General features: G+C 34.2%; 2 protein-coding genes across 6 annotated transcripts; one reads left to right on the forward strand and one right to left on the reverse strand.

The window, feature by feature from the left end:
* Nucleotides 1–5: 5 nt before the first annotated feature.
* Nucleotides 6–2,753, reverse strand: LOC120630284. Of its 4 annotated transcripts, none has more exons than XM_039899462.1 (5): nucleotides 2,247–2,747; nucleotides 1,867–2,114; nucleotides 1,290–1,422; nucleotides 801–930; nucleotides 6–231 (listed from the first exon to the last, which is right to left on the reverse strand). In XM_039899462.1, exons 1-5 carry the CDS (start codon nucleotides 2,607–2,609, stop codon nucleotides 146–148), a joined length of 960 nt encoding a protein of 319 aa, XP_039755396.1. In that variant the 5' UTR covers nucleotides 2,610–2,747; the 3' UTR covers nucleotides 6–145. The 4 variants fall into 4 exon arrangements, with proteins under 4 accessions (XP_039755396.1, XP_039755398.1, XP_039755399.1 ...); XM_039899464.1 differs by having other exon boundaries at nucleotides 11–231; nucleotides 1,867–1,934; nucleotides 2,247–2,745; XM_039899465.1 differs by having other exon boundaries at nucleotides 13–231; nucleotides 1,867–2,130; nucleotides 2,247–2,295.
* A 256-nt stretch (nucleotides 2,754–3,009) lies between these two features.
* Nucleotides 3,010–17,619, forward strand: LOC120630268 (polycomb protein suz12-B). Of its 2 annotated transcripts, none has more exons than XM_039899426.1 (9): nucleotides 3,010–3,151; nucleotides 3,237–3,283; nucleotides 3,359–3,652; nucleotides 5,420–5,624; nucleotides 7,548–7,783; nucleotides 10,540–10,750; nucleotides 12,237–12,448; nucleotides 14,923–15,197; nucleotides 15,881–17,619. In XM_039899426.1, exons 1-9 carry the CDS (start codon nucleotides 3,052–3,054, stop codon nucleotides 16,572–16,574), a joined length of 2,274 nt encoding a protein of 757 aa, XP_039755360.1. In that variant the 5' UTR covers nucleotides 3,010–3,051; the 3' UTR covers nucleotides 16,575–17,619. The 2 variants fall into 2 exon arrangements, with proteins under 2 accessions (XP_039755360.1, XP_039755361.1); XM_039899427.1 differs by having other exon boundaries at nucleotides 12,246–12,448.
* Nucleotides 17,620–27,062: the final 9,443 nt, after the last annotated feature.

A 27,062-nucleotide genomic window follows, 5' to 3' on the forward strand; every position in this document is an offset into this window, starting at 1 on the left:
TACGTACATTACTTAACGCTAAATATAATACTTGCATCAGAATAAAATAGCTTCCTTAATAAATTTTTAAAAATTTTTGGCATTCGATATGTGTAAATAATACTGGTTTGTAAACATCAGACTATGAAAATATAACATCTGGTCATCAGCCATATTCAGACTGCACAGTCATAGAAAACTGTCCTTTTGGAATACTCGTAGCATGGTACCAGAGCCTTGTGTCTAGTAGAACTGTAACAAAAATGGATTAATAATTAAAAAAGCATAAAAGAACTACTTATAATTAGATAAATGCTTCATCTGAATTTGGAATAAGGTCTCAGCTGTAATTTTTGTTTTGTAAGAAAGATTTATAAATGGAGTATAACTGATTCATCTAAAAACAAAAGGACTATTCATTCCTTGGTATCCTTTATTTCTTAATCTTTTGGTTTGATTATTCTAGACTTCTAGAAAGGTGCTTTGTCTCTATGATCAAATAATCTACTAAATGAAAAAAACTATGTGTATGGACTACAGACCCAAAATGATCAAGATGAACAACAAACACATATGAAATTTGAATTAAAATGTATCTGACTTTTCTTTATTATACTAAGATAAATTTTTAAATCAATATATATTTTTTGAACTTATTGTGTGCAATCCATTGGTTTTCTGAGTCAAACTAAAGAATAGGTTAAAATTGTAGTAGTTATGTTGTTTTTAATGAAGCATTTAACAAAAACTACCACATCTCTAGAATATTATTTATTTTATTGTTAGTAAATAATAATTTAACAGAGGAGCTGTAAACATACCCACATCTCCTGGCTCCACATAATATTGGAATTTATGGCAAACATTTTCACATTCTGGCACAGGTATTAAAGACCAAGTTTTTTTACCTCTCACCTGCCCTTGCCACATCAGTCTTGGGATATAGTCTAACTGCAATTAAAATGAAATAACACTTGTAGTACTACAATTCTACAGAAGCACTGTTTGGTGTTTATGTTCAAGAGAAAAACTATTATGGCTCATCAGTGATATTATTTTTGCCTCTTGCCATTACTATTTGTCTGCTACAAAGTAATTTAAGTATGAATTGAATTAATAGTTATCAGCTAGGATGAATGATAATTTAAATAATAAAACTTTATAGTGAAAAGACATTTCCCATTTGGGTCAAATAGAAACTCTTAATCAGGGTCAAGTAGCAATTCCCAAGTGTCAATATCAATTCTTATCAAGGTTCAATTAATTCAGATTTAGTAAAATAATTGTTGAATGTACAAACAATTGTTTACATGCATAACAGCTCCCATCTCATATCCAAAAAATAGATTTTCAGTCACTGGGAACTCTGCATCTTCTGGAAGAAACTCTGGTACTGCATAATACTTTCGGATGTTAGCTAAAATGTCTGGGTCACAGTTGCCCCTGAAAAAAAGATGAAAACTAAAGCATTCAACCTGAACGGAGAACTGAAAGCTTACCAATGTCTCTTAAATCCAGTTGCCAAAACTTGAGTATTCGTTAGTTTTTTAGCTAGCAAGCAGCTAGTTAAAGTCAATTTGTTTTTGCTCTTCACACAAACAAACATTAAAAGTGATGTTTGATCATTCAACAATTGCATACGCATATTGGATTGGATGGACTATAAGTATATCATATACTTCAAATATACTGCATTCAACTTTTTAAAACTCTCAACAGCTAACCAATACATAGTAAAAAACAAAAACTGGACTGAATTTTGTATGAGCCAAAATTTGAAATTGACATCAATATTGCTTAGTATTATGTTTATAGATTATCATGTTCTTATTAAATTATACTCTAGTAATACCTGTATGAGCATAATAATCTAGTGATCATACTTACCAACCAACATACCAAGGTTCTTGGCCACGCTCATTTTTCACCCTTGCAGCTGGCATTTCAAATACCTCCTTTAATGTAAAAAGATTAGTTTTAAAGTTCAAAAACTGGCAACCTTCTTCAAGACTCTCATAGCTACCTGCAGTACTTTCATACAATTTTTTTAACATGGAAAAATTAATATCTGTTATAGCTCTCCAATGACTTATGGCATGTTTCACTATAATCGGTTTTGATGAGTACGCATATTTCTGAAAAAAAATAACCCTGAAATTTGCTGGCCATATTTTGAAAAAACTTTCCAAAACATCAAGGTAAGTCTATAGGTATTATTGGAACAAAACTGTTAGGTAATTCAAATTAATAAAGTTATAATATCATACCCGAAAGCCTTGACGCGTAACGTTCTGCAATATAATCGGTTTCGTAACATTCGCACAATATCTACAATCAGCAAGAGGACGTGCCGCTTCCCACACCAAGTGATTAATAGGTATCAAACACCTTGCACTTAATATATAATCTGCCGCTAAATTTACTAACAATAACGATATAAATGATACACCAACTGTTATTATTATTTTCCTATTTAAACCTGCAAATAAATTGGTTTCTTTATTCTCTCCAATGCAACAAATAAAATTAAAGTTTTTAATTAAAACTTCGTCAATCCCCTTTTGTAGTGCAGTTCTTTGGATCAGTTTTAACTTTCTTCGTATACTTTTTTCTTTGGTGAGCTTTTGCATTGTATCATTACTTAATTTTACATGAGAAATTTATTTTAATTCTGTAAAAGTAGAATATTTCAGGATTTATTTTCTATCACAAACAATTAACAATTTATTTGTTGTGTGTAAAACTCAAAGTCAATATGTTGTAGTCAAAATGACGTTTGAATGAAGCTCAGCTTCAGGAACCAAGGCAGTTTTTATAATTTTAATACAGGCATCAAGCTTCATGCAATTATATTTTGCTATAACAAGAATTTTATTTTTAAATCAATAATGATAAAAAAGGGACAAATTAAAAAAATTATTTTTAAAACTGGTATTTTTGTGTAAGTGTGCTGTGGTTCAATAGTTGACAATTAAAAAACAAAGAGATGTCTATGATTGAACTAACGCTGTCAAGTCAACGAACTGATGAACTTGGCGGTTTCAGTCCTAAATTGGCTAGGTGAACCCTAAAATGCCCCCAAAGAAGCGTGAAAAAGATAGTGAAACAAACAAAAACTCTAAAATTGATCATTTCCAGGCTGACCATGAGTTATTCCTGCAAGCTTTCGAAAGTAAGTCACGATTTGGAGACAACACAAGTAGCGTTCTCTTTAGAATCGCACACACTATATTATTCAAATCTGTTTCTTATTTCAGAACCAACACAGATATACAGATTCTTGCGGACGCGAAATATGCTGTCGGTTCGTATATGGTGGTTCATTTGTTTGTAATTGGTAGTTTGACTAGTGTTTGTGACGAGTTTTTTACGTTTGCAGCCAATATTTCTCAATAGGACTTTGTCTTATATGAAGCGGAGAATGTCTCGGACCAACAAGAATCGAGTCGGTTTTAAAGTGGACTCATTGTTAGAGAAAATAACTTTGAAGAAGAGTACTGAGCTACAGCCTAATAGTCTGGGTGGTTATATGACATTAACATTCCTTGGCTTTTATGACAAAAGCTTGGATGAGCCGTGCACCAGAGACTTCCAGGTTAAAGTTGAAACTCTTTTATTAAAAATTTGTCACAAAAAGAGGAAAGAAAGCTCTTCAGCCATAGTGGAGGTTTCGGTAAGTTAACTCTGTATTTTTTATATAAGGCTTGTTAAATATGACTTATTTTCCCTAACTTTTCTTGTAATGTTAACCATTTTATTTATTAATTTTAAGTGTGAAGTATGTTTTAAAAAATGTCAACTGTTTTAAAATAAAGTCAAAATGAATAAAAATAAATAAAATTTGTGTGTTAAAGTGTTGTATAATTTTTAATATTATTAAAAGATACTTTATTTTAAAACATAATATATATACATATAGATTCTTTACATTAAAAGAAAAGAAAGAAGAAATTAATTTTATGATTATATGCTTTTACAAGGAGATCTACCACTTTACCCATGCAGCAATGGTAGCTAAACCTTTAACGTAATGATAGCAGGATTTACCAAGTTGTATGGTTTATTGAAAGAGTTTACATATGCCCTACACATAAAGTGTAGTCACTTTTAGATCTCATGATATTTATTAACTTAATATTCTAACATAGTACAATTATTAAAAGCTAAGCTAATGCTAATTTGATCATACCAAATTAGCATCATTAGGTTAATATCATCATCAGTCTCACCTAAATTAGTATCCCACTTCCAGACACTAGTCTTATCTCATAGATGTAAGAGATGTAGAGTTTAGTCATTACATGCCACTTTAATGCAAGTTGGTGAACATAACAATTATTATCACATGATATCTATATTCTACTAATACTGATCAGTTATTATTTGCTAAACATGCTAATCCTGGAACGTGGGTTCAGTTAAAATTGCAAACATCTTTATTGCATACATAGCCCTGAGCTAGGTTATATGCTATCTAACATTACACTACAATCATTAGAATTAATCAAATTTTGTGCAATAGAAAGCAGTGGAATGTAGTTGTGGGACTGTCAACAATAGGGAATATTGTTGATATGGACTGTCAACTATAAAATTTGCATTTCAGGCTTACTTTTAAAATCATCTACATGGAACTACAAACATTGAGCACTATTTTGTTATTCAATAAGATTTGCCTTTAGTTATGCCATGACCATAAACCTCATCTGCTTGCTTGCTTGTTATGCATTATATGAGTTTTGACCCCATCTTCTTGTTTTCCCCCCCAAAACATGTTATAGAGCTTTGCAATGAAAGTATCAAGTTTAATTTTTGTTATCCATCATCAGTAAACCAAATAAGCTACTCGTTACAGGTCTTCTCCCAAAGGAGAAGAAGCATAACTTTGTTGATAGACACAAATCTTATAACTAAGTTAAATACATACTGATAATATACAATAGAACAAAATAAAATTAAACTATATCACAAACTACTTATTATGTAAATTAGATTATTATCTTGGAAATTAGTGCATTATTAGGTAAAGAAGAAAAAATAGTCATACACCAGTTGGTAAATATTCAAATGAATAGTATTTAGAAAATCCGTTGTCTAAACCCGTAGACTGGGTTAGTAGTGTTTAATTATTTTAGTAGGTATGGAACTATCAATAATGATAAGTGATTAGACCCATCACACTGCGCCAATGCTGTTCAGTGGGCTGGGATTCTGAATCTACTCTCAAGGTCATAACTATTATCAGTTGCTAGTGGTAACAACCAGAAAAAAAGGTCTACTCTACTCTGAAACACTGAGGAAGTAAGGGTAAAATTAAAACATCCATAGTTACCGGTTCAGTTATGAATTTGGTTCATCTAGTTGGAACTAGTAACTTAATCAATTAAAACTGTTAATCTCCATGAATAGCAGGTGTTATTCTATTTATTGAACTTTTTAGGTGGGCAGTTGTTCTGTACCCCTCAACCCATCATCATCTGAGCCACCAGCGATGGCATCAGCTGTCAGCATCTCTAGTGACACATTCAGCCCATCTCATGGCCCTAATGTCAAGTCCTACATGTTAATGTTAAGGGTGACTGTCACTAAAGCATCTTCTAGTTCGAATGGGGCTAGCTCTACAGAAATCACGAATGGTGATGATGGTAAGAGCTTTTTTTTTTATATATTTTTGCATAAATTCAGCCTGTGTTACGGCCCTAATTATCCAGAATGTTAATCTTGAGGGTGACTGTCACCAAACCCTCCTCTACTTTAAGAAAATCAATTTATTTGAATTGCATATGATGATGATGTTAAAACCTTTTAATATGGTTTATTACATACATTTAGCCCAACTCAGTAGTTTTATGATTCTACTATTTTTAGCTTTGAGTTAGACAGTTAACAAAGCCTATTCTAGTTAATATGAACCTAACTTAACATTAAACACAGTGCTAACATATAGTGATAACATTAAGTGCTGTTAATTACTACTGATTTATTACTTACATTTAGCCTACCTCACTACTCTGATGATCCTAATGTAGAGTTGTTGAGGGTTACCGTCACCAAACTCTCCTCTATTTTAAATAAACCAAATTCTACATAAATCACATGTAATAATGAAATGTAAGACCTGTTAATTATGATTTTATTTCATACATTCGGCCCACTTCACTCCTCTAATGATCCTACATGTTAATGTTGAGGGTGACTGTCACTAAACTCCTCTATTTTCATCATCAAAGCCTACAACAGTCCACTGCTGGAACTGCTCTCCCAATGAGAGTGTTTGCCTACAATCACGACCCTGGGCAGACGGATGGGTGATTGCAGATGTTTGTAGGTGCACAGAGGATGCTGCTACCCATACTCCGTTATAGTCCCCTAGTCGCCTCGTACCAAATTCTACATACATCACATATAGTGATTTATGTGAAAATTTAAGAGCTGTTAATTATGATTTTATATCATACATGCAGCCTACCTCACTGATCTAATGATCCTACATTTTACTGTTGAGGATGACGTCGCCAAACTCCATTCCAATTTAAATGAACCTAACTCCACATATAAACACATATAAAGATAATGTTAGGAGCTGTTATCATTTATTTCATACATTCAGCCCAACACATTTCCCTTGCTTGTATCTTAGACCACTTATTTTCGCGTATCTAATAGTACTAGCTCTAGAAATATCCCAAATTAGTGAATTAACTTACATGTTGTTCTGTAGAAATCATCAATTGGTGAATCTTAATTCATGCATTGAACCCAACACATTTCCCTTATGGTGCTTGTCTCTTAGACCACTTATTTTCGCGTATCTATCTCTACAAATATCCCGAACTAGTGAATAAACTTGCATGTTATTGTTCAGTAGAAATCATCAATTGGTGCATCTTAATAAGAAAAGTTTAACTCTGTCTTAAAAGCAACTGCCCAAAAATAGTCTAATAATAAACTAAGATGTAATATTTTCATTTGCGGAAATTATAATTTTTTTATGTCCTCTATTCTTGTACACCAATTCCTTGCTGCATTCTTTTGTTATTTAGTTTAGAATCATTTTTTTGAGTTACTAATTATAATTGATGTTATAATTGATGATAATCATGATCCAGTATTTTAGATATGAGTTAAACACTGCCAGGGTAGACTGAGTGTTAGATTTTGTTTCTATGCTAGTAATATCATCCAATCCAATTTAGAAAAAGGTAAGTATGTAATCAGTAGGTACCTGTTCTGTGGTTGTAAGCTTAAGGGCAGTTTTGGAAGCTGTAAATTTAAGAGGGAGGTCCCGGGTTCGATCCCCGACAGGGGCAATTAGGGAATTTATAATTTCTGAATTTTCTCTGGTCCGGTCTGCTTCGGAGGTTGTTAGTTACCACCCTCCCGATAAAGACGTGCCGCTAAGCGATTAAGCGTTCGGGCACGACGTCGCGTATAAAACGCTTAGGATTTTGGGCTATATGACATACCCCTAACAGAATAGCCCAAAATACCATCTTAAACTGCATTATCACTTAGCAGCAGGTGAGATTTACAAAATATAGCTTATACATGAATTCTCTCTATTCCAGAACCTCTATCAAAGCGTCTCAAATCATCAACAGACCTAAACTCATCCAATACAGATACAAAATGGAGCAAGCTTTATGGTAGTGAATTAATAGTCTATGACAAGCATAACCGTTGCCTCCTAACTAACGGTGAATACGATCTAGTATTACATGATGTAACACCTGGAGGGCGAAGCGCTACTATAGCTAGGTCGCCCCATAAGGCTCTGATGGCTCAATGGGAAACTATACCTATTGTAAGTGTTTTTTTTTAAAGTCTTTATAAAAAAAATGTATGAATGACAGAATGAATGCACACTTAATACTTATATTGCACATAGTGTTGCCCAAATGCAAGAACAAGACGAGACTTAGCCAGTCTTGGTCTTGGTCTTGCGCCAATACACCTGGTCTTGGTCTTGGTCTTGGTCTTGCGCTCCCAGTCTTGGTCTTGGTCTTGGTCTTGCAGCAAGAGTCTTGCAAGTCTTGCAATTACCTATTAGTCTATTACTATTTATTAAAGTTTACTTTAAATCTTAGAAAAACGTATTAGAATTGGAACATTGTGAGCTTGAATTAACATAGCCATAGTAAAGATCAAGCAGATTAATAAATAACTGAAGATTTGATAAGAAATTCGAAAAATCAACTGACCTATATGTCGTTTTCCATGGAAGTAACTGTTTCTTAATAAACATTTATGATTTATAAGCTTACATTTGCTAAAACATGTAAAAAAACAAATTAATTACAATAACTTGACTGTATTTTAAAGAACAATACTTATCTGTCTAGAAAGAGATTGAACCCTCAACTTATAAGAAATTTAATAAAAGAGTTTTACGATTTATCATTTATTTGAATAAAGCTGAAGAGTTCGTTTGTATGTTTGATGACAGAAGTTTTAAAATAAATAAATAAATCCTGAACGTCACTATACCTCCAAAGTTACTATTCCTCGTGGACGAAGTCGCGGGCACAGCTAGTAAATACTTACTCTCATCATCTCTCTCAGAGATATTCGAACACTTTTTTGCTATTTTTTCTTGTAAAAACTTAAGAAATATAATGACTAAATGTACAATAATAGTACCTAAGTAATTAGTTTAAAACCATATAAGTAATCAATATTATAATTACTTACTAGAATGAATTATTATGACATCTACTACCTATCCTCACCATTTTATCCTAATCATAATACTACTTGCGTGATCAGTATAATGTATTCATTTTCATTCTAAGCACTCTGAAACTTATTTATTCTTTGGAACACCTGTAGGTACTCTTAAAATTCGAAATTATTTTGCATGAATAGTGTCAAATGTTATGATTTCGGCGCGGCGGCAACGATTGTTTTAGATTTCAAAAGAAGCCGCCGGCGCGTGTATCATAACCATGTACTTCCGAAAAGCGGCAAATTTCTTTGAGAAGTAAGTACAAAACCTTTGATGCCGCATTATCAAAGTGCCGATGGTTAAAACATAACTATGCATGCACTCAGTTTGATTTTAATAGATATTTTTTTATTCGCTATGTTTATGGTATTAGTCGTAATGCGCATAGGTCCAGTTTTTCATATTCTTTGATATAGTTTTTTGCGTCTCATAGAATTCCTAAGCGTACCTACCTACCTATACACCGAACTGTTACACCTAACTACTCCGTGAAATAGCGCTAAGTCCTAGCTGCAAGACGCAAGAGTCTTGCAGGCTATGTCTTGTTCTTGCTCAAGTCTTGCACGGTCAGTCTTGGTCTTGGTCTTGCTAAAAATACGCGGTCTTGTTCTTGGTCTTGGTCTTGCAAAAACGCAAGAACAAGACCAAGACTGCAAGACCAAGACTGAATTTGGGCAACACTAATTGCACACCACAAAAGGAACTATAAAAAAGAAAGTATAACAAAACAGCGTATACAATTTGGCGGCCTTATCGCTTTATAGCGATTTTTTCTAGGCAATGGTAAATAACAAAAATACAGATGAGGTATGTGGTGCATATATACATATACCTATATTTATATGTACAAATAAATAGTCAACTTAGTAGAAACTAACACAAATTGGTTATATGTGCATGTTGTCTGAGAAACATACAGAAAACCTTTGTGGAGCTGAGTTTATGCTATTAACATGATATTTAAGGTATTATTTGATTTACCTTTACATAACTTGAAAAAATGGTTTTAAAATACACAAAGGTATTATATTGATGAACTTCTTATTGACAAGGTTGCTTAAAAGCATTGTTTTATTGTTGTAAATAATTTGTAAAATTGTATATTGATGTTGGAAAAGAGCAACTGTTGAATTTCTCCTCAGTACAATCTGCCTTCCGAATTGTTAGGTGTCATGACAAACAGACATACTTGACATTTCAAAAGTGCTTATAGAAATTTGCAAATGTCCACAATATATTTTAAACATTTACTTTTATTACGGTCAGATTTCTTTCAAACTTTGTAGACATATCGAGGACCGATGACAATACACTAATCTGAAAAGATTATTCCAATTTTCACTATAAAAAATAAGATTTTTTACTAATTACTACAGCGCCATCTAGACCCAAATGTAAAAAACTTATGGCGTTCGCGTACCTAACAAATTCCACAGAAAACATTAAGCTACTAGATGGTAGAGGGCGTTTGCTATTACTTTTTAATGGCCTGTTTTAAATAATAATTAGAACTTGCATTTCGAGAGACGGGCACACTGAATAAAAAAAAAAATATTTTATCTCTTTAATGGTGGATGGGTTACCGATTAATTTTGCTCTAATAAAAATAATAGATCAAGAAAAACTAAAAAAAATCGCTATTATGAATAAACTAAAAGAAAGAAATTAGTTTAGTTTTTTATACCAAGCGTGTTTTTTTAGTTTGTTTGAACTATTTAATTTATTTTGATGAATGAATGTAGATATATATTGTACACCGCAAAAAGAGGTATCTTTTGCCCAACAGTGGTTTGTTATAGGTTATTGATGATGATGAATTATTTTTTCTTCTCCAGGAAAATGATCTTACATCAGAGACTAATCCGTTCAACATATTCAAAGTGAGGCCGCTGTTAAAGTTGAAACTAAGTTGGAGCCAAGAACCAACTAATGGGTTAGTGAACAGACCAAAGTTGTATCAGCAAGGGGAGACCAATGGTATCAAGAAGGACACAAATTCTGCCAAAGATAGACTTTCTACTCAGAAAATTTCCACTATTGATAGAAGTGAGTGAATGTTTCATATTTTTCGTTTTAGTAGGATTTTGAATGCTATTATGCTATGGAACATTCAAATAGCAGAAATAAAAACAAATAATATATATTGAGAACCAATTAGGTAATCTATAAAATTTATAAAATAGTGCTATAAATAATCAAAAATGGGCATTTCCAAGTTAAACATAAAATTTTAGTTTAACACCGTTTTCTACATGTCTAACAACCCTGTATACTACTCATAGCATTTCGCGGGTTAGTAACATTTGGTATTGTTTTGATCAATCGTCAAGTGACTACAAAAGGTATGAAATGATGTTGATTTATTTTTATAAATTTAAAATGCATATAAAAATTTTCGGAACCGACAGGATTTGAACCTGCTACTCGGGCAAACGCGGCCTGAGCGCTTTCACCAATTAAGCTACGGCTCTCCTACCGTCGCTGCCGAAAATTAGTATATGCCTTTCACATCAGTCTTATAGCGACTGTAGTGCATCTAGTAGGAAACGTTGCAGTTTCGATCTACTTTTTCAAAGGTGCATATTGCAATGAGACACGTTTGAAACAAGAGATGACACATTGCTTTTTTTTATATTTTGATAATAATTAAAAAAAAAAAATGATATGCATTTTAAATTTATAAAATTGATAATTCCTCCAAGTGTAGGTAAAAACACAAATAAATTATTATAAAAAAAAAGATGATTTAATTAACATAAATAAGCTGAAATTTTAAAAATATAGATCTGTATAGAACATATTATAAAAATATTTAGCCCTCGTTAAATGGACTTTCAGTATTGGAGAGCCCTTTAACGAGGAAAGCTATAGGCCTAAGACCAATGAAGAATGTTTCAAATCGCGTTTTTTTCCTTTTGAGAGCTTCCGCTGCGTGCATTGCGTTATCGGTTAAAGTTTCGTTAAAATCATGTATGACAAAGTTTTATAAGTAATGTCTACCTTTTAAGGTTGTCACACGCGGACAAAGTCGCCAGATAACACTAGTATAAAATATGAATAATAATAACATAGAATCATCAACAGACCCAAACATAAAAAGAACATATTTTTATTTAATTTTGTGGACTTTTTCTAATTTTCCAAATTAGTGCAATACAAAAGTTAAAATAATAATAATAAGGTTATATCATTTAACAGTTACACAGTAAATTAAAGACATAATTAGATAATCATAAGAATGTATATAAAGAAAACCAAATTCGATAATACTGCTTTAGTACAAAACTGAGTCACAGTTAAAAGAGTGTGCAAATAACAGCAATATTCATGAAACTCTTGTAGATATTATTCTCAGGCAGCAAAATGGTCTCCGCAATACAATATTTTAAGACTGGTTTTTTAAGACTGGTTTTAAGACTAGTTTTTTAAGACTGGTTTTAGCTTAGTAAATCAATGGAATACTATAGTAAATATATAACAATTCCATAACATATGGAAGTCGGTTTAGTGTTTTTTAATCCTATTATTATAGATGTTTCAGATAAAACAAAATCGGAGACAAGAGAGGGCGAGTCGAAACGCCAACAGATTATATACCAGTTCCTATACAACAACAATTCCAGACAACAGACTGAAGCGTGCGATGATCTACATTGTCCTTGGTGCTCCCTAGACTGCGGCACTCTATACTCTCTGCTCAAACACCTCAAGCTGTGCCATTCGCGATTCAACTTTACATATTTTGTAAGTTTTTATAAAACACTTCTTAGCCACTATGAGATGTACTGATGTATTATATTGTACTTACTGATATGACGCCTGCCATTGACAGACGGGCTATATGTCTTTTATATGGACAATCCACCTATTGTCATTGTTTAAGATGCAACTACTTTCAGAGTCTATGTCCATGTATGATCTGGTAGCCTGCCCCTGTGAAAGCTGACAGTGGAAAGAGAAGAAATAAATAAATATACTTTGACATTACACACATTTCCATGATTGATGATTGATGAATATTTCTATGAATAATACTTATAATACACAGATAACAAAAAACAAAACTTGATATATTCCATTTATCGAAAACACAATTAAAGAATGAAATAACTAAACTTCTTCTTCTTCTTCTTCTTCTTCTTCTGTTCCTGGGCCTTTTCCGCACTTGGTTGGTCTGGGACCGTCCGTTGTACGTATGCCCACTGATGCGGCTGGATCACTCCAGCCAGCCGAGCTCGCTCCAAAAGCTTAGCAGGCCGCCCAGGTCGCCGAGTGCTTCATGGAGTGTTGCTGAGGAGCCAAGGTGTGCTGCGCGTTTATCTGCTACTCCGTTGCATTGGAGCATTACGTGTATCGGTGTTTCCTCCGTCTCCATGCATGCTCTGCAGAGAGGGCTGTCAGTTATACCTAAAATGGAAAGGTGTTTGTTTAGTGGGCAGTGCCCTGTTATCATACCTACAACTGTCCTTAGTTTAGGTCGATTCAGTTGCAGTAATTTTGTTGTTAGTCGTGGGTTGAGAACTGGTACGGCCTCCTTCGTGTGTTTGCACTTTTTTGTTTTAGACCATAGCACCGAGTGTGATGTTTGCGTCTGGTTGTGGAGCCATGTTTTGTATTCAGTGAAGGGTATGGGTATGATGGGTTCCGGTCCAGCTACCCTTAGTGATGCTGCCTGACGCGCTAATTCGTCGGCTGCGTCGTTTCCTCTGTTTCCGTTGTGACCTCGTATCCATTTTAGGGTTACTCTGTTGGATTTTGATAGGGCTTGTAGGGCCTTGTGACAGTCAAGTATGAGTTTTGATGTTGTTGTGTGTTTGGTTAAGGCTTTTAGTACAGCTTGACTGTCACTGTTTATGTTGATGCTGAAGCCTTTTACTTTTCTGTTTAGCATGGCTATGACTGCTGTTGTTATGCCCACGCAATCCGCTTGGAAGACGGAGTTGTTCTTACCAAGCGGCTGGGCAATGTTTATGTTAAGCTCCGGGCACTATATCCCTGCTCCAGTGCCTGAGTTTGTCTTTGATCCGTCGGTGTAGACCTCTATTACGACGGTGTCAGCTTTGTCTGTTTTTCCTCCTTCAGCGGCTACTTTATAGTGCCTGTCTAGCACATAGTGTTTCCGCGTCTTGTCACATATCCAGTCTAGTTGTGGGCATTTATTAATTTCTTTTGATAGTATCCTTGTATGTCCTACAAACATAGGACATACAAGGATACTATCAAAAGAAATATAAAAATTCCTTCCACAGCCCGTAAGCCCTCAGTCTAAGGGCTGCAAGTGTGGCTTCCTCTTTAATGTGTAGGTGTAGTGGTGGTATGCATAATATAGCTTCCAGCGCAGTTGTTGGTGTTGTGCTCATGCAGCCATGCATAACTAAACTTCATCGCAAGAGATAATAAATAATGTGAAATCATTCATTTAAGATTGCACTTCTACATAAATGAAGACTCACACACGCACCCAAGCACATACATTTGCACACTTATACACACACGCACACACTTACGCACACTCACACCCACTCACACTCATCCATGCTGTTGTGAATATCGTAACTGATTGTTTTGTATATGTTGTACTTGCACATATGGCTTAATTGTCACAGTTTATATTTCCTTAACCAAAATAATTTGTAACACTGTTGGATTACTAATAAATAAATAAACACCCAGAACCTTTCATGTTCATCACACAAACATTTCGCAGTTGTGGAAATGGAACCCAAAGCAGGGTGGCTGCGCAATGCGCCAAGCGTTCGCCCAATAAAAAATGAAAGATAATTTATTTTTTATCTCAATTTCACTACAAAACAGTATATAGCCTACTGTTCAGACATCATTTAAGTTTGAAACAACCTGTATTTTGAGGGCTTGCTCTTTCCGATACAAAGTTTATAACTGACAACATGCCCAATCTATTTATTACATTTTATAATTTTATACTTTTTTGTTTAATGTTACAAAAAGAATGGATGGTACTAGTTTATCCTTTCTCTTCCTTCTGGTGTCGTACGAGGCGACTAAAGGTATTACAATGTAGAAAGGGCAGCATCCTCGCATCAAGCATCCTCTATGCTACTACTACCATATACTCCGATTAATAATCCGTCTGCCCAGCGATGTGATTGTGGGCAAAACCCTCCCCTTGTGAGATACCTTTAGATCCACAGTGAACTGTTATAGAAGTAACCTAATATTATGTTTTCATATACCCGTAGCCAATCCCGGGAGGTGCCCGCATAGACGTTTCAATAAACGAACTCTACGACGGATCTTACACCGGGTCCCCCCACGATCTGATAGCAGCACAGGGCCGCAGTAGTGCAGCAGGGCCTCGAGCTGGGCCCACGAGGAGGGCCTCGTTAACTCATTTACTAGTTTGGAGGCCTCGGATCCGACGAAGACCTCAGAGGCACAGCTTAGCTGAGTTTCTTGAGTTGGATGACAACGATATTGTGGATGCACAGAGGCCTTATCTCACTGGTCATAATAGGTAAGGGTATATATATATATATAAGGCATAGGTTTTAACTAGCTGTTGCTCTCTATTTTGTGCGCGTTTTTTTTCTTCCTAAACATGCCTTTATTTTCGTGGGATAAAATTCGTCTAAGGCGCTAAAACCATTCATTTCATAGCTCAACTCAACTTTTATCAGCAGCGTTTCAAGGTTAAATAGTATCCTATAGCCATTTCCGGAATGGAAGCTACATGTGTGCCAAATTTCATCAAGATTGGATCAACGGTTGAACCTATACATGGTAACAAAAAACAGGTGTCATATATCATAGTCACCTGTTTGTATAAATTACTATTATAGTATAAAGGACTACGTAATTGATCAAAAAGCTTGGATGTGAGTTATTGCTCCAACCTTATTGCTCTTGTAATAATTTTTAATGATAATCTAAGATGGTGATAAGAAAAAAGAACACCTGGCTAAGGTTGTGAGCTCAGGGCCCGTCGTAGCTTTAGTTTTAAATTTACGAACATTGTTATCGCCATCATCTCACTACCGATAAATATTTCTCATGTAATGTACGCATCATAAGTTTCATCTATGGCCCTACTTGAATAAAGATATTTTTTCAAAAATATCTCCACAATTACACATAGATGTTCATAGTATAAAAAGTATAGCATAGAATTCTCAAGTCTATTTTATTTCTTTATTCTAGGCTCTATCATCACACAATATCCTGCCTGCCAGTCTATCCCAATGAATTGGACATCGACTCTGAGAGTGAAACGGACCCGTTGTGGCTGCAGCAAAAAACTATGATGATGATCGACGAGTTCACAGATGTCAACGAAGGAGAAAAGGAGCTTATGAAAATGTGGAATTTACACGTCATGAAGTACAACTATGTTGGGGACTGCCAAATACCGCTGGCCTGCCAAATGTTCCTACAGATGAAGGGGAAGGAACTTCTAGAGAAGAATTTGTATAGGAATTTTACACTCCACATGTGTTCATTACATGATTTTGGACTGCTTAGTCCGGTAGCTTTATATCAAACTGTGCAAATGCTCAATCAAATGTTAGCAGATAGCGCTGATGCCAAAGAAAAGATGAGGGACTCTTTAAAAGCTCAACGGGAACATTGGAATTCGGTTGGGAAATATCAACAACCAGTTGTTATAGAACCTAAACCTATAGCTGCTACGGCTAAACTGAACAACGTTGAAGCTTCACCATCCGTAAGGAGAAAAACGTCAAATCTCCAAAACGCCAATAGAATGGCAAGCGCTAGTTCTAATTTCAAATCAGCCAGTCCCGCACCAATCGGGGAGAATAAAAGGAAAATGTCTTCAGGTAGTATACTGAGTAGAAAAAGATCTTCTATATCGGAAAGAAAAAGCTCTGTATAGCGTTTAATCAGTATTTAAATGGACTGGTCTCCCAACGCTGGCATTGCAGCACGCCGCAAGTACACGTTTTCATCGGTACTTAAGTTGAAAATTCAAACGTCGCCAGTAAAAGAATAATAGAAATAAATGATGACTTGATAACTTAAAACAGTCTTATATAGAAACAGCTGAACTCACGTGGGTTTTTGTCGGAGTATGCCCGACTAGTTTGAAGCCCATTCGGGTTTCTCATTCATGAGCTTGTCCGCACGACGCGGAACACAATAAACTGGTCGGTTATACCTATGTTCAGCCGTTTCAACCGTTTCGCTTAGGGACTTTTTTTCGTCTTACAACGCAGTTTAAATATCCGGTATAAAAAAAATACTATAAGAGTATAAAGATATACTTTATACTGCAATAATTCAGTCAATTAAAAATCACTTTATAGTACTGCACTGCTTATTCAAATGTAATTCGCTGGTTCAAAACTTAACATTCAATGTTGTGCTGAAGCTGAACGCATTTTGAATATTGCCTGCCATGTAGGACGATAAAAATGCCACCAAAGCATATATTTAAATAAGATGAATACTGTTTGTAAAATACTTTCGGTATGTGCTGTGATGGCTTAGCTCGAAATTGAGGCTTCGAGAACTGAGATATTTTCAGGTAACTCGTAATGTTAGACTAAGACTGACCTTCCACCTGAGATGTGTTTGAATTGTGAGGTAAGCGAATGAATTCTTCTTCAATAGGCTAATGTCAGTAGCTTAACTAATTTTTTGGTAGTTTTCCCATTAGAACTACGCTAACAAGCCTAATATCTGGAAGTCTGTGGCCACACACAAACACACATGCAAATACACACACACACACACCCACACACACGTTTTTGTCAGCATGCTATCCTTACCTATACTATACTATAAGAGAACTCAACACACCATTATATACTTTCCTTCGTTAAAGTGCACTAGAAATTATTCCTATGATCTAACCAATGTTTGGGAAGGCACTAGGCCCTAAGATACGGGCTTTCCTAAGAATTATAGTACAGGATGTTACTATTTGATAACGAAATGCTTGGGTAAGCGTTGACTGGGTTGATTGACCGCTCGCTGATGACGTTAACTCTATTACTCAAAGGTTTCATACTTAATCCTTGTTATACAATCTCTTATGGAAAGGTAAAAGTTTTGTCTGACGGTTCGCGTAGTTTTAAAAAAGGCGCCATATCGTCTATAGATATAATAAGAGAGACGGTTGTGTCTATACATTGTTTCATTATATGTTTTCATGTAGTGAGTGTTGGTGCATTGATCGCGTTATCTAGAAAGAGTAGGGATATGGTAGTTGCAATGTTGTTTACATGTAATTGGCTTGGTAGACTTAGCGTATCATTACGATACAGTATCGTGCTGGTACGCTGTCTTTTATCGATACAGATTTGTTCAAAGATTATTAGGTATTGTTGGTGTAATCAATCCGCGTAAAGGTTTTTATAGGGTACAAAGGACAAAAATTAGGCAATTCATAACTAATTTGATTACCCTAGACCCTCTTAAATTCGCTTATCTGTGTGACAAATGTGGTAGAAATAGAAAAAAACCCGAACGGGTTTTTCTAAATGCCATAAATGCCTTTATCGCATTTAGAAACGTTCCCGTTCGGGTTTTCGGGATTTAGAAACGTTAAATAGTCATGTAGAAAGTTTCAAGCACTATAAAAATCTTTTGCGCGGGAGGAAACGAGAGAAAATGTATGTTTGTTTGTTTTTAAAGTAAAATTTGTCATGTGATTAGATAATTTCTATACTGCCCAGTAATTTTAAGTTTTACGTCATGTCTATTTTACTTGGGACTTACGTAGAAGAGAGCAAAGTCGGATACGTGAGCACTAAACATAACAGTAACCTATCATATTGAGGTGTATTATTAACCATTTAACATTGAAATTCATTCGGGTTTTAGAACTGCCACCGGATTGTGTGTAAATTGTCTTGCCATTGTACAATTGCTGGTCGATAACGCTCTGTCATCTACATATAAAATTTGCAATGCGTTGACAACTTACTGCCAATTTATGGGTTTTGTTTGGAGACGACCACTTGTTGGAAAGTGAAATCTTTCTTTCTTCGCTGTCGTAAGATTGTGGGAGCTCTTTACTGCCTCATGTCCCATACAAAATAGGCATCACGCGAGTCCATTAAATGGACGGCAAATAGTTAAGTTTGTCTAAATTATGACGTATTATTCGATTTGCTGATCTTGGATCTCTTTTCTTATAAGTTGCGTTCTATTTTATTCGTGTAGATAAATTTTATTAGGACTTCACTGTATTCGGTTTTTATGGAAATTGAAAACTGAGTAAATAACTAAATGGAGATATCTAAATTACTTAGTGGCTTGTTATTTTTGTTATTTGCAACTAGGTAGATATTTTTCGCATATCTTTAGCGTTTACCACGCAAGAAAATCCGTTTGCAAACAGAACAGTTGAATGACTACGTAATAAACTTGTGCTCGCGAAAGAAGGAAAAGCGTATGTTTTATTCGCAAACGTGCCAAACTGCTCTACATTTTACGTGCCAATTTGTGTACAGTTTGGCACGTACACTGTAGAACAGTTTGGTGAGAGAAAACGGTTTTTTAAGCGTTTCTCCCGTAAATTTTCTTGCGTGGTTAAATGCTCGCAACACGAAGTCAAGAAAATGTTACCGGTGTGAACCGACCTTTTGAGTGTTGGAATTCGAAAACTGTAACGTCAGAGTAAAATGGGCCTAATCATCCTTGTTTCAAAATCTAAAGTTCATCCACACGTAAGCGGTATGTTTGAAGAATGAGTATAAGAAAAACATCCGTACGACTTTAAATTTGATGGCATAAGAATAATTTTTCTTTGACGTTATAATGGTTAGTTTTCTTAAAACAGCTACGAGTGCAACACTCTTAGTATAAGGAATGTAGAATCGTGGAGCGGAACTATATGCTTGCAAAGTAAAGTTGACCTTATTTTACTTGTTATAGAGTCGTGAATTCCGCCAGCTCTGCTCAGAGAGCTGAAGAAATGTTAATGAATTTGAGCTCTAAAACTAGTGACAAAAGTTCCATTTTACTCTGTATTACAGTGTTTTTATTCTTGAAAACGTCTTCGCTTGCGAGCGTATAATTTCTTTAAAGACAGACCATTTTTTAATAGATAATATAAAGTTCAATAGAATTTGATACAGACGTACAATAGTATTAGGTATTCCAATAACTTTAAAATCAATCGACTGAATAAAGACTAGGAATAAATCACCTAATGAGTTAATTAGAACAAATAAATATTAGAATATAACCCGAATATGGTAAGTCAGTGCGAAAGATGCTTACAATTTTGGGAAATACGTGTTAAAAAAATAACAACGAGCCTTCACTAGAAAAATTTATAACAACGAGAAGAAAGAGAAAGAACCTACATAGAGTAGTCTATACTTCTCTTTGAAGGTTTCTCTATGGTTTTAGGGATGTGTTCAAGAATCAGTGCGAAGGTGGCTTTAAATGTAGGAAAATATATTACAAAAGAACAATAGCGTCTCTGCTAACCAGCCTTGTTTACTAAAATTTATAAGAAAGAAATAGCCTTTATAGAAAAGTCTTTACTTCTCTATGGATTAAGGATGCGTTCAAGAATAAGATAATTTGTCTAGCGTTCTGATATATAAAGGTTATATTTTAAACTCAATTATATATATTTTCCTAGCTTTAAATTTAAAACAGCTCTGGAAAAAGTCCTTTATAATAGTTAAAACATTAATTTGAACTTTATACATTATTAATTTGCCCATGCGAATTGTTTCACTAAATTTTGGGATTATTTAAGGGACTGCTTAACAAATCTCTCAAAACGTGGTAACGCTTTGACGGTTCTTTTTATCATACAAATGTTTTTATGCGGCGATAATTATATAAAAAAAAGTTATTAGCTGTTATCTGTTTGGAAAATATCTTACTTATGCTTTAACAGGTTACCACTCTGTTTACGCTGCTGAGTTTTTATCATTTTATATCTTTGCGATGAAAACAGCACCTGCAAATCTCGTAAACTTAAGGTATATGATTTAATTGACTTTATTAACAATGTTATGTGTTTTTTCGTACTTTTTTTTTTTTTAATAACCAGGCTATCATCTTTGCTACTGGCGATTTTTCATGAATTATTTCTTGCCTGCGTTTTTTGTTCACGTTTACTAAGGATTTTTTTTTACAAATTCCGTGTGAACAGTATGATTTCCTGAGATTTAAAGTAGCCGCGTTTCGAACTTATGCCAAAAATGAAGTTGACTCCTGCTCAGTTGGGGCGAGAAAGAGATACAATCAAACACAAAATTTCTCATTTATGATATTAGTAAGGTTAAATAAATTGCTATTTTGCCATGCTTCTTTTGCTCTGACGGACTTAATTCGAGTCAAAATAATGTACCTTTAGTAAGAGCACTGTTCTTAGTTTTGGATATCAAAACATTATAAAATCAGAAAAAATTCCTAGTATTCCTAGGTCTGAAGTCGTGTGCTTGCTAAGAAATCTTATAGTTCAATTGATTCGGGTTTTTCGTCGCAAATAGTTGTGTGTGTGATCATAAAGATGGTCTAGTGGGTAAGAGATCGGCTTCTTTAACATCAGCACGCACCTCAAACTTTTCGAAATTTAAGCAAATAAATATCACTTTATTTAACGTTGAAGGAAACCTGCTTGACTGTTTCATAACCTTTTCAAAGGCGTGTGAAGGCGTGTTTACCTTACCATACTTGGCCAGCGTTGTTGACTACGGTGGACTTTACTCTACACATTCTAAGAGGAGACGCGTGCCTTCTCAACATCAATAACCTGTAATAGTCCACGGCTGGAACTACCTCTAGTTCCCTCCCTCCCTCTCTAAACTGGCGCCTATATTAGCCACGCTGATCAGACTGGTTGGTGATCGCAGTAGATAGTGGTAATAGCACGGAGGACGCTGCCCGTTCTGTTATATTCATTCCCCTTAGTCACCTCGTACAACACCCGCGGGAAAGGGGCGGTGAAAATTATATTCTGACCTGCACGCTCGCCACACTTAAAGAATCGAACCTAGTATTGGCCAAAAAAACACCTTGTTTACAGTATTACAAAGTTTAAATTAGCTCGCACTTATACATCAACTAAAACTCTATTGTTAATTTTGAATCAGCAGTTTAAAATGGCGACGACTTCAAAACGAGGCGCATTACGTCATTTTGCTGTTTATAAAGTTTTGATATTCGAAAACGAATGCTCATTTTTAAATAACTGTCTTCGAATGTAAACATCTTTTTAATACTTTTTAAATGTAAATTTAAAGATTATTTATTTGTCAAAACGTGGTCATTTCTTTTGTTTGTATACACACAGTGCACCACATTCTCCTGTTTCCGGTGTACATATTTGATATTAAACTTAGGAATTAAATGGAATTAAAAAAATTTAAATTAAATAATACAAAACATGTCAATTTGTGTTATCACTAAATAGATAATTCTGTGAATAAGCCACATTATTCGTTTTAGAGGAATTTAAATGTAATTATTTGGGTTCATTAGACATTTTTAATGAAATATTTTAGTGTGGCAACAGTAACGATTTTTACCAAGCATCTTTTTAGCCTTTGATTTAGTTATATTATTTTTATAACTCTTCTTTTGTAACTAATACAAAAATACTAATAAAACCAATTGTTTCAAAATATAATTATATATATAAATAAAGAGTTTTTTTTTTATTATATTTTTTTATTTTGTTTAACTTTTACTAAAAAGCTATGAAAACGTTGTTTATATTTTATGACAGGTAAGGAAAAATTACGAACTATATACTAAAGGCTACAGATCCTGTATTATTATATTATGTCAATGAGGCTGACTGAATGCCTTTTTTTTGCTCTTAAAGTTTTATGGTACCTTGGTACAGAACGCCACGGCGCAGTAAATTATGTAACAATGACAAATAATCATAGTTCCAATTTTAAAGGCAATAATCTTGTACGATAGTTTAAGTATTAATCAAGACTAGAATAAAATGCTCGAATGTTCAATAATTTAGCTAATATTAAAATTAAGCTGATATCAAAATTGCTAAGGGTTGTAGCGAATGCCAGTACTACAACAATCTTCGACAACTGATACTGTTATGGTCAAGTTGCCCGCCACGAGATAATAATGTCTACCATTTTCTCGTTCTATCGACATGAGATAAGACGAGATAATTAGTAAAAGTTTTATGTTACGAAACAATTTGTGTTTCTATGGTGCTATTGTACAAACAATTAAATTAATGCTATTCATGTCTATCAGCAATATTAAAACAGTTATAACTTAGTATTTTATATTCGAATTTTAAGGTTACTTTCAGTGTTAGATACAAATATCTGTAAATATTAATTACTTTCAGTTCAAACAAAGCATTGTACGTAGTGCGTAGTCTATTTCGATCAAAATTCTGGTCCACGGCTTTTACCTAAGATCAATACTTTAAAGAAAACAAAGATATAATAAAAAATACACAGTGACAACCAAAAAATCTGTTGTTCTCAAGTGAGTAGTCCACTTGCAAACCACGTTATGTTAAAAAAAAAACATTTTTTATCCAATGGCGCCAATCGGTTAAGGATTTAAAATATTAACGTCAGCATTTAATATACTGTGTTAAAACTCGCTATGATAAGAATAAAATGGGATTGAAATCTCAATACTTTTGCAAAAGTCGTTATGTTGATCGGCAGTCCACTTTCAAAAATCGCTAAGTTTGTATTAACTTGCAAACGACGCTAAGTTGCGTGGTGACTTTTGCAAAAGCCGCCATCTTGAGTGCCAGTACGCATAATACTGTCGAAGTGCATGCACGCGTTGCTTTCTTCAGATACTGCAGGCTTTTAAAAACGAGGTATTTTCTATTAAAATTATCATGGAGTATCAAGAACAAGAAGTTGTTTTGGCACCAAACAGAAGAGGACGTAAAAAGATAGCTGATAAATCTACATGGAAGAGAGAACTTGAGAAGTCGAAACGGTAAGATTATTATTTTATGGTTACCTTTTGTAAATAGGATAGATACCTGGTTATTTGCTGGGGATTTTTTTGCTCTATTGTTATTTATTAATGTGCCTATCTGTTTTGTTTTAGACATATGCCTAAGGGACTGCCAGTTATACCACAATGTGTACATGGAAATTCAAAACAGGGATACAAGTGTAACGACTTAACGGTTCAAGACTACAGTAAATTTCATCGGAATTTTTATTCAACTTCAGTTAAAGTCACCCAAGATACTTTTTTATTAAAATACTGTACAGCGCAAACTCCTAAAAAAGAAGGAAAGAGAAAATCCCAGACTATATGCTATTTTATACCAAAGCACGAAAATTTGGCTGGAAGACGCCGCGTCAAATTAATTAAGGTGTGTCAAAAAGCAATGACCACAATTCTGGGAATCTCTAGGGACAGAATTCAAAGAATTTGTAAACAGCATTTAATCACGATGGCAATGCCGAAAGAAAGAAGAGGAGGTAATAGAAAGTCCAATCTGTATTCTGATCGCACAGAATCCGTAAAATCGTTTATAAAGGGACTTGAAGCTTTGGAATCACATTATGTTAGAGGAAGATCTACTGTGCAATATCTGAGCAGCGATCTAAGTATAAAAAAATTGCATAAACTTTACAACGATGACGCTCAGAATGTGTCAGTGAGATATGAATTTTTCCGACGTATCTTTAACAAGTACTTTAATTTGAGTTTTAAGTCTCCCGCTACAGATGCATGTTCTAAATGCATTCAATTAAAAGAAGTTATTAAAAGAGAACGCGACACAGCAAAAAAACAGCTGCAAATAGCTCAGCTTCGTATTCACAAGCTAAAGGCCAAATGCTTTTACACTAGCCTCAAAACACAAGGCGACAACGAAATAATTTTCTCTTTTGACTGTCAAAAGAATTTGGTTTTACCAAAAGTACCAGACCAGAGTGCCTACTTTAGCCGACAATTGTATACGTATAACTTAACAGTATGTCAAGGGCCATCTCGTGGGGCTCAAAACTGTTTAAACACATTTATTTACACGTGGTTGGAAACTGAGGCAAAGAAAGGATCTAATCAGATTGCTTCGGCGGTATTTCATCGGCTAATGAATACCAATTTTGAAGACACTGTTAGTCATATTAAATTATTTTGCGACGGTTGTGGGGGGCAAAATAAAAACTCAATCGTTTTGGGAATGTTGGCATATTGGCTAAAAACAAAAGCTCCACGTCACATCAAGAAACTTACGCTGATATTCCCTGTAGTGGGGCATTCATTTTTGCCCCCCGACCGTGTATTTGGAAATATCGAAAGAGAAATACGTCCTTTAGAAGTCATTGTGGAACCCCAGACATATTTTGATATTTTTAAAAAGTATGGTACGGTTCTCAGACTAGGCAGCGACTTCCATTTTTATGATTGGAAATCAAGCGTTAAAAACGTACTTAAGTTACCTGGATCTTGGCACTTTCAATTTAATGCCTCTAAAAGATTCTTTTTAAGAAAGGATAAAAATAATAGAATTGCCATTAAAGGGGAACCTAATTATGTATCTGAGGTAATAAATTATGGCAACGTTTGCAAAAGAGGCAAATCATTCGAAAATATTGTGCCCGTTATGATGAATGTTGGAGTTCCAGTAAAACCAGTAAAGTTAAATGATGTGCGAAATCTTTTGAAAAAACATTTCGGTGAAGATTGGGCTTCTTACGATTATTTACAATATTACAATTTTCTTCAAGAAGAACCAAATGAGACTGTTATAGAAGAGACTGATAATGAAGAAACCATAATACACGAAGAAATAGACTTAAGAGTGTAATAATAGATAAAAATTGTAATTTCTTAAGAGTAGAGGAAAATAGAAGCTTATATTTGATTATTTCAAAACTGCCTATGTTGATTGCATACAACTGCAAAACTATCTATGTTAAAAAATCTTTTGCAAAACTAGCTATGTTTAATTTTAAAATGCAAATTAAATGATTATTATGAAAGAGTGATTTTATTTGCTAACATAATTTAATTCGATGTGCTACTAAGTTCATGTAATACACAAAAAAATGCATCTTAATATCGTAATTTTAAGTCTAAACATTTTAATTAGTTTTCTCAATTAATTGCTGCATAAACTTAACGGGGTTTGAAAGTGGACTACTCAAGTAAGGTTGACCTTACTTGTGAACATATGAAGTAGAGGTCACGAATACGCGAAGAAGGCACGTGGAAAAGAAATGTACTTAAGACATTATAATTAAGCTTGCCAATTTATTTTACGCTTCTTTTTCATTATAAAAACTGACATATATACATTACATGAAGAATTTTTCATTCCTATACATTTGTACAACGAAACCGCACCTCACTTCTATGTATGTTTCGCTACGTCAATCTCACGTCTGTTACTTTCCCGTCACATCGCTTGTCTAAGTATTTCCTAGTTGCCTCCATACAATGCTTTCGATTAAGCATTCCCGGATTTCCGTTTCAGCATTTCCATCTCTAAGGACGATGCAACTCGAGGTCGGACCCACTTTTCTAAAAGGTGCCCCTAATCGCTACAACCCTGAATTTATACAAAAATGGCTAGTGACAAAATGTTATTAAAGAATACCAGATTAAATGCATTATTGGCATGAAATTACAAAATACAAAGACTGTAAACATTCTATTGCCTTAAAAATGTTTTCTCGGTCATCTTGTTGTACACGGTTTTTATGAATTGTAATTGTGAATTAGGAAGTGTCTTTTAAATTATAGATATTAGTTGTGTGTTTATGTTAATAACTTATATTTTCGAATTGCAATGTGTAATTGAATAATTTGTTATTATTCTTGTTTGAGTAATTTCAGTAATTATTTTGTACTTATGAAATGAATATAATGATTATTTTCAGTATTAGATTGTTTTTATCTATAAAGGCACACCACAATGCCCCTTCCCGGCACATCAAGTACGTATGCCGTGGAAGCTCTTCAAACAATCCCAATTGAGTTAATTTTATTAAGCGTTCAATACTCGGTGCGCGAAACGCGCCAGATTTATCCGCGCCGCCGATTTTCTAGTTTCGTACTAAACAGCATTGTTAAAACTCGAAACAATATTATAGTAATTAAAACTGAACACGGACTTTAATTGAACAAACCCTACAAATACTCCGTATTAATAAATAAAGTGACCACCTTAAGCGCTTACAAATTATAACGATTTATGCGGGTACACCATAGATAAAATAGATTAAGGGATTACGTACTCCTTATTTATATAAATATTTAATTATAGATTCTCGGGACTCGGGATCTCCCACAAGAAAATAATAAGAAAATAAATTATTAGGTTTACTTATGATGTAAGTATAACAAAAAAGGTCGAACTAACCACGTACAATTATTAAAATAAGAATTGTCATGTAAACATAAAAAAGAAAAATGGAAA

Source organism: Pararge aegeria, chromosome 16 (genome assembly GCF_905163445.1).
Source record: "Pararge aegeria chromosome 16, ilParAegt1.1, whole genome shotgun sequence".
Classification (NCBI taxonomy): domain Eukaryota; kingdom Metazoa; phylum Arthropoda; class Insecta; order Lepidoptera; family Nymphalidae; genus Pararge; species Pararge aegeria.

What these genes read in the sequence shown, in the direction of transcription:
- LOC120630284 (XM_039899462.1), bottom strand. Translation starts at nt 2,609, where the DNA reads ATGCAAAAGCTCACCAAAGAAAAAAGTATACGAAGAAAGTTAAAACTG. An exon ending in AGATGGGAGCTGTTATGCAT is followed by an intron (nt 931 to 1,289) that starts GTAAACAATTGT and finishes TTTTAATTGCAG; the next exon opens with TTAGACTATATCCCAAGACT. An exon ending in TGTGGAGCCAGGAGATGTGG is followed by an intron (nt 232 to 800) that starts GTATGTTTACAG and finishes TTTTTGTTACAG; the next exon opens with TTCTACTAGACACAAGGCTC.
- LOC120630268 (XM_039899426.1), top strand. Translation starts at nt 3,052, where the DNA reads ATGCCCCCAAAGAAGCGTGAAAAAGATAGTGAAACAAACAAAAACTCT. An exon ending in AATCACGAATGGTGATGATG is followed by an intron (nt 5,625 to 7,547) that starts GTAAGAGCTTTT and finishes TCTCTATTCCAG; the next exon opens with AACCTCTATCAAAGCGTCTC. An exon ending in GATTCAACTTTACATATTTT is followed by an intron (nt 12,449 to 14,922) that starts GTAAGTTTTTAT and finishes ATATACCCGTAG; the next exon opens with CCAATCCCGGGAGGTGCCCG.